Below are 21,779 nucleotides of genomic sequence, written 5' to 3' on the forward strand. Positions count from 1 at the left end.
CCACGTGACTCAGGAGTCCACTGGAGTTTCCGGCTCAGGGGGAGGGCTTTTTTCCTTCACAATTTGTTTCCCTTGTTCATTGCGGTTATCTGGAGGCCCTAAAGGTTCCCTGAATCTTATACACGTTTCCAGCAGCGCCTTCTGCCGCTAAAAGCCTCGAAATAACCCTTTTTCTCGTGTCTAGGCCTAGCAGAACGCCCGCGTCCGCTTTGCTCAGGCCCCTGCGGGCCGGGACTGTCCCGGTGCATTGTGGACGCGGTAGTTTCCGCCGTATTTACGGCTGCTTTCAACGTGAGTGATGTGGTGAGTTGTTGAATGAAGTGAATTTTGTTTGTGCTCCATCGGTATGCAGTCAAGGCCGGGCGGTTCGTGGACCTCTCTTCCTTACCTGAGCTGTTGACTCGGCTAACCCCAGTCCACACCCCTTCTGGCCCGTGCTGCGGCCCGGGAACGGTGGTGAGGGCCCCCTATATTTTGACTTTCGCGTTTGTCTTTGTTGCTGGCGGGCCTGGGTTTAGCAACTCCTGGTCGCGATTTTCGACTTTGCGCCCCCTTTTCAGCAAGGCTGTCAGGGGATCCTGCCCCTTTTGAGGACATTCGTGATCCACGTGAGCTGATATGAGCCCGCCTTGTGCTTTTTCCTCAGGTTCGCTGTCGGGAATATAACAAGCACCGGAGGATCCTAGTTCGGAGAGCAGGATTTTCTGCCGTGTCCCCTAGTTCTGGGGCCTGCCACCGAGGTCGGATATCCCCTGACCGTTGTTTAATGGAGATAGCTAACCGGTCTTCGTTGCTATCATCTATTCCCAAAAGAAGAACCCTGATTTATCTTTAAAGGAGAAACTGGAAGTCTTTTTAAAAGTTGTTCGTCCTCTTCCTACCGCTCCACCCCCAAGCACCTAATTTTGCTGTAGAAGTAGAGGCTTTTTGAACATCTTTCTCGCTATCTGGTGCTGATTTCCCTGCATAATGACTTTCTGTTTGTCTGGGTTTCGAAGCTTTTCTAAGCTTTGGAAGAATAACCCGTACCTTGGGCTAGTCCCAGGATACTCTCCTCACTCTCTCTTTCTCGTGGACAGCTATGGCATCTGGAACCGACAGAGGTGGTTTTCTCTTAAAACAGTGTCTCCACAGAATACCAAAGCACTGAATCTCCTGAAAGCCAAGACCAGATATCACAGGAAAGGAGATGAGGGAAGTAATAAGCAAGTTTCTTCTGATTCTCCTCATCTTTTTGCAGCTGGAGCAGCTCGGAAGAGAGCAGAGATGAATCCTCAGAGTAAAGAGCCTGTCTCATCGCCTGTGAGGGAGACTATTCAACTCCCAACAAGACCTTTGAATTCAGAGGAGTGGGATAAACTTAAGGAAGATTTCAAAGGAAAGGGCAATTTCGAAAATTGGATCAGCTCACAGATAACTTACTCTCGTAGCTCTATAGATGTGGCCAAATCTCTGCTGGCGTGGGTAGCTGCAAAAAACAATGGTATTGTAAGCTATGATTTACTGGTGAAGTATTTATATCTCTGTGTCTTTCATAAGCAGAAATCAGAAATTATTGACGTCTATGAAATCATGAAAGTCAGATACAAAATTTTAGAACCAGCGGGTTACAGTCTTCTTATCCGGGGATTAATCCATACAGACAGATGGAGAGAGGCCTTGCTGCTGTTAGAAGACTTCGAAAAAGTCATGATCCCTTCAAAAAGGAACTATGATGACTGTATCCAGGGAGCCCTCCTTCATCAAGATGTAAACACAGCTTGGAATCTGTATCAGAAATTGCTAGGTCATGATCTTATTCCTATGTTGGAAACTTTAGAAGCCTTCTTTGATTTTGGAAAAGATATAAAGGACCATCAATATGCAAACAAACTACTAGACATTCTTTTGTATCTGAGAAATAATCAGCTATATCCTGGGGAGTCATTTGCACATAGTATAAAAGCATGGTTTGAGAGGTAATTGTGAGTTTTTTTAGATGTGTGCTTTTAATACCTATACATAAAAGTAGCCCATTTTTTTTGGTCATTGCTGAGAACAGTTGTTATTCAGAGTGTACTTATTGTCCATCTCGTAGTAAGATTTGTTTCCTCTCAAGAAAAAATTTTAAACTTTTTGAAAAAGTTTTTTAAAAAGTAGCAGTGAAAATAATGTGTGTTAGTCTCCACCCATCGCATAAAAGGGAAATTTTAGAGCATTTATAGTTTTCATGTATTTTTTCCTTTTAGAAGGATGATTCATTTTTTGAGTCACCTAGTATGATGTTGATGCTTAATGGTCAGTACTTGTGACTAGAGTTCATAGGAAGAAAAGGTGATAGCATTTGGCTGGAGCTATTTCTGGTTCACATTAGTATTTTCAGAAATTCCCCTGAAACCTAGCGACTGGTGTGCAGGTATGTATTCTGTTTAGTCTCTGCTCTTCATCAGTTTAGGTGATTAGAGCTGACAGGGGGATCGTGATCAAATCTGATATGCAGATATTAAAATGGGAGATCTTCATGCTTCTAGTTCCTTTGGCTATTTCCATCATTTGGCTGCTTTCTCTCCAAGGCCATCTCCTTTACTTTCCCATTGCTTTTATTTTTTGTTATTGGCTACATGCCTGTTGTTGCTCCAGTCTTTTATTTTTCCACCACTAATTTGCTTTAGATTCTTTTTCTAAAAATATATCCCTTCCCTCTGGTTTTCTCTTACTTTTCTACTACAAATCGTATTTATAAGGTGTTGAAGTGAAAATTACACTTAATTGTCTTTTGGGCTAAGTAATCATTCAGTCATTTAACAAAGATTTTGAATATGAGCGGAGGAGTCGTCAGACTGTGAAAATCTTTAAATGCCTGAGAGTCAAGAGTGCTGGTTTTGAAGCGGTATTAGAAAGGGAACTGCCAAGGCATTGAGAAGTGTAGACTGGGGAGGGATTAAGATTGGAAATGGGGAGATCTGTTGGAAGCAATTGTAGGCTTGGGCGAGAAATGATGAGGTCCTAAATAAAGTAACTGGGGAGGTAATGGAACCAATAGGATTTGATGGTAATATATGCAAGGAGAAAGAGTAAAGGTTAAGTTGATTGAGCAAATAAATATATAAATAGTTTTTGAATGCCTCCAGTTAGGCTATGAGAATGCTTTATGAAGGAAGACCTTTTAGGATGGCATCCACACCCTAACTGGGAATACAATACCTGACAGTTAAATAACCGTGGTGTATAAGATAATAACATAAGAGAGAAGTTATTCTGGGCTAGAAAAATCTCTGGCGGCATTGTGGAGAAGGTTAGAGTTGGGTTTTGTTTAGAGGTTACACTACTAAGGTCAACTGCTTTCTATACAGCACCAGTGAGATAAATTTGGAGTTAAAGAAGATGAGAGTAGGGTGGCAGGAGGGGATCTGAGGGGAAGGAGGAGATTCAGAGTAGGGTACATCAGTTCCTTAATCCCATCACAGTGTAACAACCACTTTTCAATTAAACCATTTTAGGAAAATCTTAACTTTTCAGAGCTCTTGCTTACAGAGTTTCTAAATACACTAAATAGCTTTTGATTCAGTAGGAATTTAATCTTGTGATGATTTGGTTTTTACAATCTCTTTTGTAGTGTTCCTGGAGAACAATGGAAAGGACAATTCACCACAATCCGGAAAAGGTAAAGGCCAATTTTTAGTTTACTTTTAACTTGTTTAATTCAGGGTTAGTAGGCTTTGTTGCTATCGGTTAAAAGAAAGGAAAAGAAATTAAGAACACCTTTTTTTTAGGGATAGGATGGAGCCCTGGTAGTATAGCAGTTAAGTGCTTGGCTGCTAACCAAAAGGTTGGTGGTTCAAACCCACCCTGCAACTCCTTGGGAGAAAGAGCCGGTGATCTGATCCTGTAAAGATGACAGCGTAGAAAACCCTATGGGTCATTTCTACTCAGACTCATGGGGTTGCTATGAGTGGAAATCAACTTGACGACACCTAACAGCAACAACAGGGATAGGATAATGAAGTCTATAATTAGAGAACCTTAGGAAAAAAGCTATATTTTGTATTAGAGAATTTGCAGAACATTTCTCCTGTAGGTACAGTGAGCCTGGTGTGAAGCCGTAGAATATTTTCTCCTGGATTTTCAGGACCCAGTCGTGTATTTTGAATGACTTCAGAAACTTCACCTGCGTGCTCAACAGTCTGCTATCTCGGGTTTCCTGGCACAGTGATGTGTAATATCAGTTTTATAAAAAAACATGCATGTGATGATTATGAAGGTTTTCATGTTTTTATTACCTTTCAATTTCCTTATGTCTTAGGATTATTCATTTTAGAATTAAGTTCTTTTTCCAGGGCATTATTTAACATAATTATAATTACAGTGGTCGATGTTCGGGTTGTGGAAAAACCATGGAGTCTATTTACCTGAGTCCAGAAGAGTATGAATTTCTCAAGGAAAATATCATGAGAAATGTGATAGATGGAGGTGACCAATATAAAAAGACGACACCTGAGGTGAGTCTGGAGCAGGTTTTATTGCATTCTGGAATTGCTTGGTTAGAGCATGTTTCAGCAAACTTTTTTTTATAAAAGACCAAAAGGTAAATATATTAGGCTTTGCGGACCATACAATCTCTGTTGAAACTCTGCTGTTGTAGAAAGAACAGCCTGAACAGTATATATAAATGAACGGGCATGGCTGTGTTTCAGTGAACTTTATTTCTAAAACCAAGCAGCCAAACCATTCTTTGCCAACCTTTAGAAAAGAGTGTTTTGCTTTAACATTTCATGGAATGATTGGGTTAGACTGTTATCCATCTATTGATGTCAGACCTTGTACATCAGTCATTGTACATCTGGGCAAAAATACACTTCAACTAACTGTTTCCAGAAAACTGTGTTCAGTAAACTCCCATGAAAGCATGCTGGTTTCTCACAACTTTTCTGGTTAAGAGAGCTTAGGGTAACTTGACAAAATTATGTTTTCTTAGTATTGAATTGGAATGTTTTAAGTCATTTATAGTAACTTTATTTTGCTAATCTGCAATACTTTATGCTGGCTTGGTAAGATTAATTGAAGAAGTAAAACGTTTTCCTGTTGGTCATTCTTGGCGAAAGGTTGCCCATCATCTTTCTGAGTGCTTTTTTTTTCAAGGTTCCAAACAAAAATGAAAAGGGATAATTGTTTTGCTTTCTCACATCACTTACAAGTTTCAGAAAATATGCCTAGATTATATTAAGATGTTTAACTGCAGAATAAAGTCCAAATCTGGTCCATAAAAACAATATTGCCATTGATAGAATACCTTTGAGCTGGCTTTGTTGCTAAAGTGACAGTTAATACTTAAAGTAATGCTAAGTACTTTATATCCATTATCTTTTTTTTAAATTGCATTGTAGATGAAAGTTTACGGAACTAACTAGTTTCTCATCAAACAGTTAGTACACACTTTGTTGTATGACATAGGTTAACAACACCATGACATGTCAACACTCTCCCTTCTTAACCCTGGGTTCCCTGTTACTAGCTTTTCTGTTCCCTCCTGCCTTCCAGCCCATGCCCCGGGGCTGGTGCATCCCTTTAGTCTTGTTTTGTTCCATGGGTCTGTTCAGTCTTTGGCTGAAGGGTGAACTTCAGGAGTGACCTCGTTACTGAGCTGAAAGTGTGTCTGGGGGCCGTACTCTCAGGGTTTCTCTTGTCTCTGTCAGGCCAGCAAGTCTGTTCTTTCTTTTTGAGTTAGAATTTTGTTCTATATTTTTCTCCAGCTCTGTCCGGGACTTTCTACTGTGATCCCTGTCAGAGCAGTCAGTGGCGGTAGATGGGCACTGTCTCATTGTACTGGACTCAGTCTGGTGGAGGCCATGGTAAATGTGGTCCATAAGTCCTTTGGACTAATCTTTCTCCTGTACCTTTAGTTTTCTTCATTCTTGCTTGCTACTGAAGGGGTGAGACCAGTGGAATATCCTAGATGGCTGCTTACAGGCTTTTAAGAGCCCAGACCCTACGCACCTTTTTTTTTTTTTTAATTTTTAAAATTTTTATTGTGCTTTAAGTGAAAAGTTTACAAATCAAGTCAGTCTCTCATATAAAAATTTAGATATACCTTGCTAGGTACTCCTAGTTGCTTTCCCCCTAATGAGACAGCACACTCCTTTTCTCCACCCTGTATTCCCTGTGTCCTTTCAGCTAGCTTCTGTCCCCTTGTGCCTTTCCTCTCCAGACAGGAGCTGCCAACATAGTCTCATGTGCCTACTTGAGCCAAGAAGCTCACTCCTCACCAGTATTGTTTTCTATCTCATAGTCCAGTCCGGTCCCTGTCTGAAGAGTTGGCTTTGGGAATGGTTCCAGTCTTGGACTAATAAAAGGCCTGGGGACCATGACCTCTGGGGTCCTTCTAGTCTCAGTCAGACCATTAAGTCTGGTCTTTTTATGAGAATTTGAGGTCTGCATCCCACTGCTCACCTGCTGCATCAGGGATTCTCTGTTGTATCACTGTCAGGGCAGTCACTGGTTGTAGCCGGGCACTATCTAGTTCTTCTAGTCTCAGGCTGATGTATTCTCTGATTTATGTGGCCCTTTCTGTCTCTTGGGCTAATAATTACCTTGTGTCTTTGGTGTCCTTCATTCTCCTTTGCTCCAGGTGGGTTGAGACCAATTCATGCATCTTAGATGGCCACTTGCTAGACTGCAGACGCCACTCACCAAAATGGGGTGCAGAATATTTTCTTAATAGATTTTGTTATGTCAGTTGATCTAGATGTCCCCTGAAACCATGGTGCCCAAACCCCTGCCCCTGCTGCGCTGGCCTTCAAAGCGTTCTGTTTATTCAGGAAACTTCTTTGCTTTTAGTTTAGTGCAGTTGTGCTGACCTCTCCTGTGTTGTGTGTTGTCTTTCCCTTCACTTAATATAGTTCTTGTCTACTATTTAATTAGTGAATACCCTTCTTCCTCCCTCCCTCCCCACCCTCGTAATCATCAAAGAATATTTTCTTCTGTGTTTAAACCTTTTCTTGAGTTCTTATAATAGTGGTCTCATACAATATTTGTCCTTTTGCAATTAGTTAATTTTACTCAGCATAATGCCTTCCAGATTCCTCCATGTTATGAGATGTTTCATAGATATATCCTTGTTCTTTATTGATGCATAGTATTCCATTGTGTGAATATACCATAATTTTTGTATCCATTCATCCACTGATGGGCATCTAGGTTGCTTCAATCTTCTTGCTATTGTAAACAGTGCTACAATGAACATGGGTGTGTAAAGGTTCTTACTTCTCTAGGATATATTCCAAGGAGTGGGATTCCTGGATCATATGGTATTTCTAGTTCTAGCTTTCTAAGAAAGTGCCATATCATATTCCAAATGGTTGTATCATTTTGTATTCCCACCAGCAGTGCATAAAAGCTCTGATCTCCCTTCGGCCCCTCCAACATTTGTTATTTCTTCTTTTATTGATTCGTGTCAATATCTCATTGTGGCTTTGATTTGCATTTCTCTGTTGCCAGAGATCATGAGCATTTCCTTATGTGTCTGTTGGCCACTTGGGTGTCTTCTTTGGTAAAGTGTCTGTTCATTTCTTTTGCCCATTTTTTAATTGGATTATTTGTCTTTTTGTTGCAGAGGTGGTGGATTTTCTTATAGATTTTAGAGATTAGACCTTTGTCTGACTTACAATAGCCAAAAATTTTTTTCTAGTCTGTAGGTTCTCTTTTTATCCTTATGGTAAAGTCTTTTGATGAGCATAAATGTTTAATTTTTAGAAGATCCCGGTCATCTAGCTTATCTTGTGGAGCTTGTGTGTTGTTGGTTACAGACATCCATTGTCTTATATCTCGTTTAATCCTTACAACCACCCTAAAAGGTACTGTTTTATTTTTATTTTACAGATAAAGTGATTCAGACATTGGGAGAGTAAATCTGCCCAAGGACACCCCACTAATAAAATCTAGGTCTGACTGACCTCAAAACCTTTGCCATTATACTCTACTGCCTCTCATGGAATCCGAAGTTACAGTAGCAATCCTAGTTCCATGTATGTCTGACAGCCTTGTGGTTGTAGCAGCGCTTAGTGCTTTAGTAGGAGTTTCAGCCAGCTAAAACATACTTTAAGCCAGTAAATTCCCTGTTCTCTCAACATACCTCTATTGAGCACTTATATGTATCTCCTGAGTCAGGTGTTAAGGTAGATGCAAGGTTGTGTGAATCATGTTGCTTGCTACCAAAGACTGACCATTTCTGTTGTGTGCTAATTGAATAATCTTCCTAGTCCCAATTTTTTATTTAAAATGTTTTTTTCATCCTGCAGAAACAGTGAAAAAAGTAGCACAATGATCACCTATATACCCTTTGTCTAGAGAAACCAATTATTAAATATTATGATGCATTTGCTTTCTCTCCGTTTTTGTATGAAGCATTTGAAAGTAAATTGCAGAAATGATGACACTGTATCTTAAATATTTCAACATGTATCTTCTAAGAAAGAAAATTTTATGTAACTAAGTGCTATCACATTTAAGAAAACTAACATTAATTCAGTGTTATGGAATAAAAAGTTGATATGCAGATTTCCCCAGTTATCCACCAAAAATGTATTTCATAACTTCCCTCCATCCCTCGATCCAGGATTCAATCAACGTTTACTCATTGCTTTTCATTGTTTTTTTTTTTTTTTAATTGTGCTTTAAGTGAAAGTTTACAAATCAAGTCAATCTCTCACACAAAAGCTTATATACACCTTGCTACATAATCCCAATTGCTCTACCCCTAATGAGACAGCCCACTCCCTCCCTCCACTCTCTCTTTTCGTGTCCATTTCACCAGCTTCTAAACCCCTCTACCCTCTCATCTCCCTCCAGGCAGGAGATGCCAACATAGTCTCAAGTGTCCACCTGATCCAAGAAGCTCACTCCTCACCAGCATCTCTCTCCTTCCCATTGTCCAGTCCAATCCCTGTCTGAAGAGTTGGCTTTGGGAACGATTCCTGTCCTGGGCCAACAGAACGCCTGGGGGCAGTGACCACCGGGGTCCTTCTAGTCTCAGTCAGACCATTAAGTCTGGTCTTTTTACGAGAATTTGGGGTCTGCATCCCACTGCTCTCCTGCTCCCTTGGGGCTTCTCTGTTGTGTTCCCTGTCAGGGCAGTCGTGTGATGTAGCCGGACATCATCTAGCTCTTCTGGTCTCAGACTGATGTAGTATCTGGTTTATGTGGCCCTTTCTGTCTTTTGGGCTCGTATTACCTTGTATCCTTAGTGTTCTTCATTCTCCTTTGGTCCAGGTCAGTTGAGACCAATTGATGCATCTTAAATGGCTGCTTGCCAGCATTTAAGACCCCAGATGCCACTTTCCAAGGTGGGATGTAGAATGTTTTCTTAGTAGATTTTATTATGCCAATTGACTTAGATGTCCCCTGAAACCATGGTCCCCAAACCCCCGCCCCTGCTACGCTGGCCTTTGAAGCATTCAGTTTATTCAGGAAATTCCTTTGCTTTTGATTTAGTCCAGTTGTGCCGACCTCTCCTGTATTGTGTGTTGTCTCTCCCTTCACCTAAAGTAGTTCTTATCTATTATTTAATTGGTGAATGCCCCTCTCCCACCCCTCGTAACCATCAAAGAATATTTTCTTCTCTGTTGAAACTATTTCTTGAGTTCTTATAGTAGTGGTCTTATACAATATTTGTCCTTTTGCAGTTGACTAATTTCACTCAGCATAATGCCTTCCAGATTCCTCCATGTTATGAAATGTTTCACCGATTCATCACTGTTCTTTATGGATGTGTAGTATTCCATTGTGTGAATATACCATAATTTATTTATCCATTCATCTGTTGATGGGAACCTTGGTTGCTTTCATCTTTTTTGCTATTCTAAACAGTGCTGCAGTGAACATGGGTGTGCATATATCTGTTTGTGTAAAGGCTCTTATTTCTCTAGGATATATTCCAAGGAGTGGGATTGCTGGATCTAATGGTAGTTCTATTTCTAGCTTTTTAAGGAAGCGCCTAATCGATTTCCAAAGTGGTTGTACCATTTGACATTCCCACCAGCAATTTGTAAGTGCTCCAATCTCTCCATAGCCTCTTCAACATTTATTGTTTTGTGCTTTTTGGATTAATGCCAACCTTGTTGGAGTGAGGTGAAATCTCATTGTAGTTTTGATTTGTATTTCTCTAATGGCTAATGATCCTGAGCATTTCCTCATGTATCTGTTAGCAGCCTGAATGTCTTCTTCAGTGAAGTGTCTGTTCTTACCTTTTGCCCATTATTTAATTGGGTTATTTGTTTTTTTGCAGTTGAGTTTTTGCAGTATCATGTTGATTTTACAGATGAGGCACTGATCAGAAATATCATAGCAAAAAACTTTTTCCCAGTCTGTAGGTAATCTTTTTACTCTTTTGATGAAGTCATTAGATGAGCATAGGTATTTGATTTTTAAGTGCTGCCAGTTACCTTGTTTTTCTTCTGCATTGTTAGTAATGTTTTGTCTACTGTTTATGCCATGTATTAGGGCTCCTAACGTTGTCCCAATTTTTCTTCTATGATCTTTATCGTTTTAGATTTTATATTTAGGTCTTTGATCCATTTTGAGCTCGTTTTTGTGCATGGTGTAAGGTATGGGCCTTGTTTCGTTTTTTTGCAGATAGATATCTAGTTATGCCAGCACCATTTGTTAAAAAGATTCTCTTTTCCCCATTTAACTGCTTTGGGGCCTTTGTCAAATATCAACTGCTCATATGTGGATGGATTTATGTCTGGATTCTCAATTCTGTTCCATTGGTCTTTGTATCTGTTGTTATACCAGTACCAGGCTGTTTTGACTACTGTGGCGGCGTAATAGGTTCTAAAATCAGGTAAAGTAAGGCCTCCCACTTTGTTCTTCTTTTTCAGTAATGCGTTATTTATCTGGGGCCTCTTTCCCTTCCATATGAAGTTGGTGATTTGTTTCTCCATCTCATTAAAGAATGTCGTTGGGATTTGGATCGGAATTGCATTACATGTATAGATCGCTTTTGGTAGAATAGACATTTTTATAATGTTAAGTCTTCCTATTCGTGAGCAAGGTATATTTTTCCACTTATGTAAGCCTCTTTTGGTTTCTTACAGAAGTGTACTGTAGTTTTTTTTGTATAAGTCTTTTACATCTCTGGTAAGATTTATTCCTAAGTATTTTATCTTCTTGGGGGCTACTGTAAATGACATTGATTTGGTGATTTCCTCTTCGATGTTCTTTTTGTTGGTGTAGGGGAATCCAACTGATTTTTGTATGTTTATCTTGAACCCCAATACTCTGCTGAACTCTTCTATTAGTTTCAGTAGTTTTCTGGAGGATTCCTTAGGGCTTTCTGTGTATAAGATCATATCATCTGCAAACAGAGATACTTTTACTTCTTCCTTGCCAATCTAGATGCCCCTTATTTCTTTATCTAGCCTAATTGTTCTGGCTGGGACCTCCAACACACTGTTGAATAAGAGTGGTGATAAAGGGCATCATTGTCTGGTTCCCGATCTCAAGGGGAATGCTTTCAGGCTCTCTCCATTTAGGATGATGTTGGTTATTGGCTTTGTATAAATGCCGTTTATTATGTTGAGGAATTTTCCTCTATTCCTATTTTGCTGAGAGTTTTTATTATGAATCGGTGTTGAATTTTATCAAATGCCTTTTCTGCATCAATTGATAAAATGTGATTCTTATCTTTTGTTCTATTTAATATGATGGATTATATTAATTGTTTTTCTACTGTTAAACCATGCCTGCATACCTGGTATGAATCCCACTTGGTCATGGTGAGTTATTTTTTTGATACGTTGTTGAATTCTGTTAGCTAGAATTTTGTTGAGGATTTTGCATCTAAGTTCATGAGGGATATCAGTCTGTAATTTTGTTCTTTTGTGGTGTCTTTACCTGGTTTTGGTATCAGGGAAATGCTGGCTTCAGAGAATGAGTTTGGGAGTATTCCATCCTTTTCTATGCTCTGAAGTACCTTTAGTAGTAGTGGTGTTAACTTTTCTCTGAAAGTTTGGTAGAACTCTGCAGTGAAGCCATCCAGGTAAGGGCTTTTTTTTGTTGGGAGTTTTTTGATTATCTTTTCAATTTCTTCTTTTGTTATGGGTCTATTTATTTGTTCTACCTCTGTTTGCTTTAGTTTAGGTAGGTAGTGTTTTTCTAGGAATTCATCCATTTCTTCTAGGTTTTCAAATTTGTTAGAGTACACTTTTTCATAGTAATCTGATATGATTCTTTTAATTTCAGTTGGGTCTGTTGCGATATCGCCCATCTCATTTCTTATTTGATTTATTTGCTTCCTCTCCGGTTTTTCTTTAGTCAGTTTGGTCAATGGTTTATCAATTTTGTTGATTTTTTTCAAAGAACCAGCTTTTGGTATTGTTAATTTTTTCAGTTGTTTTTGTTTTCTATTTCATTTAGTTCTGCTCTGATTTTTATTATTTGTTGTCTTCTGGTGCCTGATGGTTCCTTTTGTTCCTCTCTATTTGTTCACATTGTAGGAATAATTCTTTGATTTTGGCCCTTTCTTCTTTTTGTATGTGTGCATTTATTGATATAAATTGACCTCTGCTTTTGCTGTGTCCCAAAGGTTCTAATAGGAAGTGTTTTTATTCTCATTGGATTCTATGTATTTCTTTATTCCATCCTTGATGTCTTCTATAATGCAGTCTTTTTTGAGCAGGGTGTTTTTCAGTTTCCAAGTGTTTGATTTCTTTTGCCTGCTTTTTCTGTTATTGATTTCTACTTTTATGGCCTTATGGTCAGAGAAGATGCTTTGTAATATTTCAGTGTTTTGGATTCTGCTAAGGGTTGCTTTATGACCTAATAATATGTGGTCTAGTCTAGAGAATGTTCCATGTACACTAGAAAAGAAAGTATACTTGGCTGCTGTTGGGTGGAGTGTTCTGTATAAGTCTATGAGGTCAAGTTGGTTTATTGTGGCATTTAAATCTTCCATGTCTTTATTGAGCTGCTTTCTGGATGTCCTGTCCTTCACTGAAAGTGGTGTGTTGAAGTCTCCCACTATTATTGTGGAACGGTCTATCTCACGTTTCAATGCTGATAGAGTTTGTTTTATGTATCTTGCAGCCCTGTCATTGGGTACATAAATATTTAATATGGTTATATTTTCTTGATATATTGTCTCTTTAATCATTATATTTTGTTCTTCCTTATTCTTTATGATGGATTTAACTTTAAAGTCTATTTTGTCAGAAAGTAATATTGCCACTCCTGATCTTTTTTGATTGTCGTTTGCTTGATACACTTTTTCCATCCTTTAAGCTTTAGTTTGTTTTTGTCTCTGAGTCTAAGGTGTGTCTCTTGTAGGCAGCGTATAGACAGATTGTGTTTTTCAATCCATTCTGCCACTCTCTGTCTCTTTATTGGTGCATTTAGTTCATTTACATTCAGCGTAATTACGGGTAGGTATGAATTTAGTGCTATCATTTTGATGTCTTTTTTGGGTGTTGTCGACAGTTTCTTTTTCCCACTTAATTTTATGTGCTGAGTAGATTATCTTTATATATTGTCCTTTCCTCATATTTGTTGTTGTTGATTTTGTTTCTGTTGAGTCTCTATTTTTTTCTCATATTTTATTTTGATGTGTAGGATAATTTGTCTCCTTTGTGGTTACCTTATTATTTACCCCTATTTTTCCAAATTTAAACCTAATTTTTATTTCTTTGTATCGCCTTGTCTTCCTCCCCATATGGAAGAGCTATGACTACGTTTCTTAGTCCCTTTTTATTGTTTTAATGTTATCTTTTACATAATAACATCACTGTTTCCCTGTTTTTAGTGTTTTTTCATCTTGATTTATTTTCATGATTTCCCTATCTGGGTTGACCTCCGATTGCTCTACCCAGTGTTCTAGTCTTGGATTAATACCTGATGTTATTGATTTTCTAACCAAAGAACTCCCTTCAGTATTTCTTGTAGTTTTGGTTTGGTTTTTACACATTCCCTATTTATCTGGAAATGTCCTAATTTTACCTTCATATTTGAGAGACAGTTTTTCTGGATATAAGATTCTTGGCTGGCAATTTTTTTCCTTCAGTTTTTTATATAAGTCATCCCTTTGCCTTCTTGCCTGTGTGGTTCTTCCAGTTAGCCCGAGCTTATTCTTACTGACTTTCCTTTGTAGGTGACTTTTCGTTTATCCCTAGCTGCTCTTAAAATTCTCTTTATCTTTGGTTTTGGCAAGTTTGATTATAATATGTCTTGGTGACTTTCTTTTAAAATCTGTCTTACGTGGAGTTTGATGAGCGTTTTGGATAGATATCTTCTCGTCTTTCACAATATCAGAGAAGTTTTCTGCCAACAAATCTTCAGCAATTCTGTCTGTATTTTCTCTGTCCCTCCCTGTTCTGCTCCTCCAATCACTTGTGGGTTATTTCTCTTGATAGAGGTTTCTTCATTTTTTTTTTAATGCTATTATTTGATTTTTCTTCAAATATATTAGTGCCAAGTGCTTTATCTTCAAGTTCAGAAATTCTGCCCTCTACTTGCTCGATTTTGCTCCTCTGACCGTTTATTGAGTTGTCTACTTCTGTAATTTTATTGTTAATCTTCTGAATTTCTGATTGCTGTCTGTCTCTGGATTTTTGCAGCTTATTAAATTTTTCCTTGTGTCCCTGAATAATCTTTTAAATTTCTTCAATTGCTTTATCTGTGTGTTCCTAGGCTTGTTCTGTATTGCCTCATTTGCTTCCTGATGTCTTGAAGTGTTCTGTATATTAATCTTTCGTAATCTGCTTCTGGTAATTCCAGGAAGGCATTTTCCTCTGAAAGATCCCCTGATACTTTGTTTTGAGAGCTTGTTGAGGCGATCATGGTCTGTTTCTTTATGTGACTTGATATTGACTGTTGTCTCCGAGCCATCTATAAGTTATTGTGTTAGTTCATTTTATGTTTGCTTACTGTGTCGTAGCTTCTTGCTTTGCTTTGTTTTGATATGCCGAATGGGTTTCTTGAGTGAGCTAGCTTGATTATTTTCACCTTTGGAGCTGTGACATCCTATCCCCAGATGGCTAGAGCTGTTATCAGGTATATCAGTCTAGGAGTCCATTCACTTTTCTTGTATGAATTCAGCTCAGGTGCCCAGGTAGCTGATAATCAAGTGTGTGGTACAGGCTCTGTCCTATGGTCTTAGAGGGGCAGGAGTGATTAGTGTAGGTACTGGTATCTGGTTGCAGCAGGGGATCACACTCTGTGAACAAGGCAGGGGGCTGAGAATCGTCTCCCACGTGTCTCTGAGGAAAACATGTCCCTGTTTCCTAGAGCATACAGGTGGGTGGGTTCTGCAGATGGACTAGGGGCACCCAGTGTTTTTGGTTGTAAGGACTTGGAGGTATCCGTTATCCTTGGATCCCTGTTACGGGTGGCTGGGTGACCTGAGTGGAGCCACCAGTCCTTAGGTCCCTGATGTGGGTAGGTGATGACCCTATTTAATAGGCAAAGCAATGTCAAACATCAAACAACCACCTCTCTGCCCCACAGCTGAAACAGTTGGAGTCTGCCAATAAGGGCCTGTTCTCCTGAAATAGCCCCACACAGGTCCATGCAGGGAGCAAAGGTATTCAGAGTCTACTGACTGTTTATGCCTGGACAGGAGCCGCTTCTGTCCTGAGCTTCCCCAGTGGCAAATTATCTTTTCCCCCAATTGCAAATTTATTCCTTCTCCAAAGACAGGAGGATGGCTATAGGTGCTCAACAGGGCCTATCTCAGGCCCAGGGAAATCAGTCACTGAAGCCGGCTTGGGAGTGGGGAGGGGTGGGAGTGGGCGGGGGAGCGGATAGTAAAATACAGGCAAGTAGCTAGCTTTTGCTGAGAGCGCCCTTCTCTGATTCCGGAGGTGTGAGTAGGTTGTGTGGCTGGCTGCTTTTCCCTGAGGAAACTACAGCCGAACGCTAGTACCAGCCTGCCACCACCGCTCCTGGGAATGGTGCCTGAGGGCTCCCTGCAATTCAGGTCCGGTAACTCCTCTCGGCTTCTGAACTGTCTCTTCCTCCCTTTGCCCCTCAGTTTGTTTTCTAATCTTGCTTTTGATGTTCAGGGCTCCTAGCTTGTCATGAATATACTCGTTTCACTTGTTTTTTGGGGGTCTTTGTTATAAGAGGGCTCGCTGGAAGTATCCCTCTATTCTGCCATCTTGGCTCCCCAGCACTTTTGATTGTCTTATCTCTCTTAATCCAGACCAGTCCCCACTCTCTTTTTTTGTTTTTATGATAGTGACTCTTTTGAAGCATCTGAGTTACTTGTCTTACACAGGGCTTCTCCAGTTTTGTACCTGTGAATCACCTGAGGATCTTGCTAAAATGCAGATTTTGATTGAGTTGTCTGAAGTGGGACCTGGGATTTCTGTGTTTTGATTGAGCTCCCAAGTGATGTGATTCTAGTCTTTGGACCACATTTTGAGTAACAAGATTTTGAAATGTCCATCTGATTGTTTCCCCTTTATTAGATTCAGCTTAAGTGCTTTTGACAGTACTACATGGGTAATGCTGTGTGCTTCTTACAGCAGGCCCATACTGTTAGGTTGTTCCCACTATTGCTGATGTAAAGTGTATTCACTGGATTAAAAGGGTGGCTGCTAATCCTCTCCACTGTAAAGGTATATTTTTCCCTGTCAAATTAGTAAGTAGTCTATGGAGTAATACTTTGAGACCATGTGACTATCCTGTCATCCATTAACTTTTTGCTCAGTGTTTTTAGCACCATGGATTTGATCCCTGTTAATTAGAACATTTTAGGAGATAAAATTAACTGCACATTCTTGCCAACACTTGGTATGATCAGTTTCTTTTAGTCAGTGTAATCGATGAAGTAGTATCTCATTGTGGTTTTAGTTTACATTTTCCTAATGACTACTGATGTTGAGCATCTTTTTATGTGCTTAATTGCCATTTGTTTATCTTTGATGAAGCATTCAAATCTTTTGCCCATTTGAAAAATTGAGTGGTTTTGGCATTGCGTTCTAAGAGTTTATACATTCTAGATATGAGGCCGCTGTTGGATATATATCTTACAGATATTTTCTCCCAATCTGTGGCTTGATTTTCATTTTTGTAATGTAAAGATTCGGATTGAATTCCTCTTACGTGGCACCTGGTCATCAGGATTTTTAAAAGCTCCCAGATGATTCTAAAGCACAGCCAGAGTTGAGAACCACTGTTTCTAATGTGAGATTTTGGGGAAGCCTGACTATGGCAGATCTGTTGTTGGTGCAGACAGTCTGTGCTTGATACTAACCTAAAGGTTGGCAGTTCAGGTCCACCCAACAGTACCATGGAAAAATGCCCCAGTGATCTGCTTCTGTCTATTAAGATTACAGCCATGAAAACCCTATGGAGTAATTCTACTGTGTAATACATGGGGTTTCCATGAGTTGGAATTGACTCACTGGCAATGGGTTTTTTTTTTTTTTAATGTATGGCAAGCTTCTTTTATATTGGATAATTTTGGGAGAAAACCGCAGTCATATCAGGTTATATCTTAGCGTTTCTAACATTTACTGTACTTACACAACACAGCCAGCAGATGGCAATAGTGTAGCATCTAAAAATTATCCTGCTCCACCTGGGTCAATCAAGTTAAAGGATTTGGTGAGCTGCTTTTAATATTAGCCTGAAAAGTATCTATGTCTTTTTTTAACTCAGAGTAGTGGTAATAGGTAGAGATGAAAGCTGTATATGTGAATTTTAAGGGAACAGAGTGGAACTTCAAATGTTATGCATACACCAATTTAACTATGTGAAACCACAGTGAAACCTGAGAACTGGAACTCTACCGGGCTGCCTGGTGTTTCCAGGTCTCGCAAGTTTTCTGCCTTTGACAGAGTGCAGGCTTATCACTTACTATTACTGTCTACCAGTGAAACATGTTTGCATTTGTCTTCTCTGACAGGTTTTTGCCTACACAGGTTCCGGCTTTTGCAGGTTTTACTGTAGTTGAGTAAGCATCAGTAAAGATCAAAAAGTGAATTTGGAGCTGCATGGATAGTGTTAGTTTAATATTAATTATTTTAATTAGTTCTTCAAATAAGTAACTCAGTATTATTTAGTTCTTTTTTTTCTCTTAGCTGCCTTTCTTCTTAGTAATATGTTAAATTGCAATCAGATTTTCTTTTTTTTTTTCCACATTCAGTTCTTTAAGCTTTTTATTAGGGGAAAATTCAGACATATGCAGAGATAGAACAGTGTAATGAATCCCCCAGTTTCAGTGGTTACTAACTCATGGCTGCTCTTACTTCATTCATACTTCCACCCATTCCCCCCTTGCCCCTCAGATTATTTTGAAGCAAATCCTAGATATTAATCATTTGTTCTATAAACTATAAATTCAGTCTTAAGTAGCTTTTTTTTGGTTTCTTTTAGAAATACTCTTTTGTAGAGTTCTGTTTCTTTTGTAGAGTTCTGTTTCTCTTATAGAGTAAGAAATACTTTAGAAGACCACTTCTCAAACTTGTTGGTTTCAGACCCTTTATACTCTTAAAAATTGTCGAGGACCCAGAGATTTCTGAATTAGAAATTAAAATTGAGAACCTTTAAAATATTTATTAATTTATTTAAAATAACAATATAAGAACTATTTCATGTTAATACTAATTACATATTTTTTATGAAAAATAACTGTATTGTCCAAAACAAACAAAAAAAAAAAAAAGAGAAGAGAGGCATTGTATTACATATTTCCAAATTATGTGATTCAATTATATGGTTTAATGGAAGACATTATTTTTATACCTTCTGCATTCAGTCTATTGTGGTATGTTGCTTTGGTTGAAATAAGTAAGGAAAATGCAGCCTTATGGAGAAGTTGGAAAAGAGAATTTTGTTATCATTTTCAGGTAACTGTGGCTATTCTTTGATACTACACCAAAACTCTTCCGTACACTTTAAGCAAATGAGAGTGAAAAAGGCGAGTAACATCTTAGTATTGTGAGAATGAATAGTTTTGACCTTGCCAACCCCAGAAAGGATCTTGGGAACCTTTGCAACTTTGTTTAAAATGTGGTTTCCTTTTTTTTTTAATTTGAAGTATAGGTAAAATTTATTTCCCTCAATTTTATTACACAAACATACTAACAAAGGAAGTTAGAACAAAACAAAACAAAGGCAACAGTCCCACTATTCAGTGTATCAATTCAGTTCCTTCTGTTCTCATTTAAGGAGCCCTGGTGGCGCAGTGGTTAAAGCACTTGGCTGCTAACCGAAAGGTCGGCAGTTCGAACCCACCAGCCGCCCTATGAAAGATGTGATAGTCTGCTCCCGTAAAGATTATAGCCTTACAAACCCAATGGGGCAGTTCTGTTCTGTTTTGAAGGGTTGCTGTGAGTTGGAATCGACTTGGTCTTCCCTTTTGGTCTTTATTAACTGAGATTACTTCTTTCATCATCATCATTCTCTTTCTAAAATGGAAGTGGTTTTTATTCTGATTATAAAAATAATTATAAATTATAAAAAATTTCAATAAAAATAGATAACTACAAAGAAGGAAATAACAGCTTACCATTATCCTGTCATTTTGAACTTCTAATGAAGCGTCAATCTCAATAGCAGCCTCAGTGATCCCATGATTTAGAACTTCTTAAATAAAACGTAAATGACTTGGGGCTCTGCTATCTAAAAAAGAAATCGGATGAAGGCAAATGGCATGTGATACATTTAATTGAGTTTTTAAGGTTAAGTTTAAATCAAACCGTTTGTTCTGCTTGATAATATCGCTTCAGTTAATTGACAGTGGGAAGGCCTTCTGGTGTTTCTCTTAACTACAAATTAAAGACAGAACATGTGACCCAAATGAAATGTCAGTGAAGAGCTGATCTAATTTAGGGTTTTTTTTTTTTTAATTGTTTTAAGTTTGGAGGGCAGAGATCCCAACAGTGGCTTCAGAGTGACAGCTGTAAACTGTAAAAGATATGAACTGAGCTCTTGAGAACCTTCTACTTTTTTTTGAAGATCTAGTCATTTTTATGAACTATGTTTTTTTTTTTTCAAATTTAAAAAATTTGTGGCAAATGACAAGGTTTGAAAATTTGCAGATAAAAAACCTGAGAGAGAAATTTAATTATCTGCAAAATGTATTTTTAAAGCTATTTTTACATGATTGTTTGTAAAAGCTTATTAATGAACAAGTAGTCCTGAACTTATAAACATCTTATCCAATGGATACTAATGAGATCACTAATGTTATTTCCCAGCACCCCTTCCTCAACTATACCCACAGCATAATCAAAACTAAATAATGGGTATGTGATTTCTGCATCATCCAAGTGAGCTGGTGTAAGAATTATGGACAAAAATGTGAAACTTGTAGAAAACCAATGAGTTTAGAAGTACAGTAGGGTAAAAACTCAAGATTGAACCAGACTGACTCCTTCCAGTCTCCTTCCGGACTCCGGATAGTTCCCTTCATCTTTCCAGAACTTCTCTATTTTCTCTTAGAGCACTAGCTGAAATTAGAGCAGCTGGGGTCCAGTCTTTTTTTTACAAGAATTAGTTTGAAGCAGTGTACTTTCCTCCTAAAGCCTAGCTGAGATTGGTTTTATAAGGGAATCGGCATTGGGTATGTATGTAGGTATTTAGTTGCTGGTGTTTTAGAATAGGATTGGTGATTTTTAGACTTGGAAAACCTTTTGGGGGGCAGGTCTGAGGGCAATGCTAGAGTGGGGAATTTAATGTGGATTAGAGTGCTGGAGGAGTCCCAGGTGGTACAAACGGCTTAATGCACTTGGGGCTGCTAACCAATAGGTTGGAGAGTCAGGTCTACCCAGAGGTGCCTCAGAAGAAAGGCCTGGGATTCCACTTCTGAAAAGTTAGCCGTTGAAAACCCCATGGAGCACAGTTTTACTCTGACACACATGGGGATTGCCATGGGCCAGAACTGACTCAACGGCAGCTCGTTTCGGGGCAGTAGTAGTTCAGTGGTAGAATTCTTGCCTTCCATGTTGGAGACCCAAGTTTAATTCCTGGCTAGTGCACTGCCTGTGTAGTCACCGTCCTCACTGGAGGCTTCTATATTGCTACGATGCTAAACAGGTTTCAGACTAAGACAGACTAGGAAGAAAGGCCTGGCGATCTCCTTCTGAAAATCTGCCAGTGAAAACTCTGTGGATCACAACAGTCCCATCCACAGCCCATCGCAGGAATGGAGCGGGACTGGGCAGCATTTTGCTCCATCGTGCATGGGGTCACCATGAGCTGGAGGCTGACTCTGCAGCCCAGAGTTCATCATGAAAATACTGGGTCACTAAGAAATTTACTAAGATATTGTTCAGTGTTCTTTTTTTACTAAAAGAAAGCATGCAGTTTATTTCTGATAAATTTCCATCTTGGATTATCTAGACTTTACAGGATTAAAATGCAATAAAATTGGGCATTTAAAGGAGCATGCTGCAGTTACCTGAAACATTTCTGTACATGCAGAATACATCATTTGCAAAAATGCAAAGTAGAAGGGGGTTTGTATTCTTGGAGAAGTTCAAGAAACCTTTGCTCAAATCCTAATTCTGCTTCTTTCTTAGTTTTAATTGTGCTTTTATGTAAGGTTGCTTATCATCATCTTCATACTCACCATGGGAAAGTTCATTACTCTGGTTCTCTATTTCCTGATCTTTAAAAGGAGAAGATTTGAACTAGATGATTTCCAAGGTCCCTTTGAGTCCTGAAATATTTGTAACTGTTGCCAGGCAACCTAGTTATGTGTTAAGAAAAATAAGATAAAGGTCAGCTTTTCCTAGTGGGAGCAGAAATGCGGAAGGAGCCCTGAAGACAATGCGTTGTAGAGTAGAAAGTTTGATTTAGGT

The 21,779-nt window shown here is 38.8% G+C and overlaps 1 protein-coding gene across 7 annotated transcripts in view; it reads left to right on the forward strand.

The window, feature by feature from the left end:
- PRORP (protein only RNase P catalytic subunit) overlaps positions 1–21,779 on the forward strand; it is a 146,488-nt gene that overhangs the window by 366 nt on the left and 124,343 nt on the right. The window contains exons 1-4 of one of the 7 annotated variants that reach the window (XM_023546110.2): positions 126–456; positions 647–740; positions 3,596–3,643; positions 4,346–4,478. In XM_023546110.2, the coding sequence (XP_023401878.1) occupies positions 4,374–4,478 (105 nt within the window). In that variant the 5' untranslated portion in view covers positions 126–456; positions 647–740; positions 3,596–3,643; positions 4,346–4,373. Of the gene's footprint in view, positions 1–125; positions 457–646; positions 1,959–3,595; positions 3,644–4,345; positions 4,479–21,779 lie in introns of those variants that run through there. The other 6 variants (XM_023546109.2, XM_010588591.3, XM_064292393.1 and 3 more) reach the window with 6 other exon arrangements.

The sequence above is a fragment of the Loxodonta africana genome, chromosome 10 (assembly GCF_030014295.1).
Source record: "Loxodonta africana isolate mLoxAfr1 chromosome 10, mLoxAfr1.hap2, whole genome shotgun sequence".
NCBI classification, from domain to species: Eukaryota; Metazoa; Chordata; class Mammalia; order Proboscidea; family Elephantidae; genus Loxodonta; species Loxodonta africana.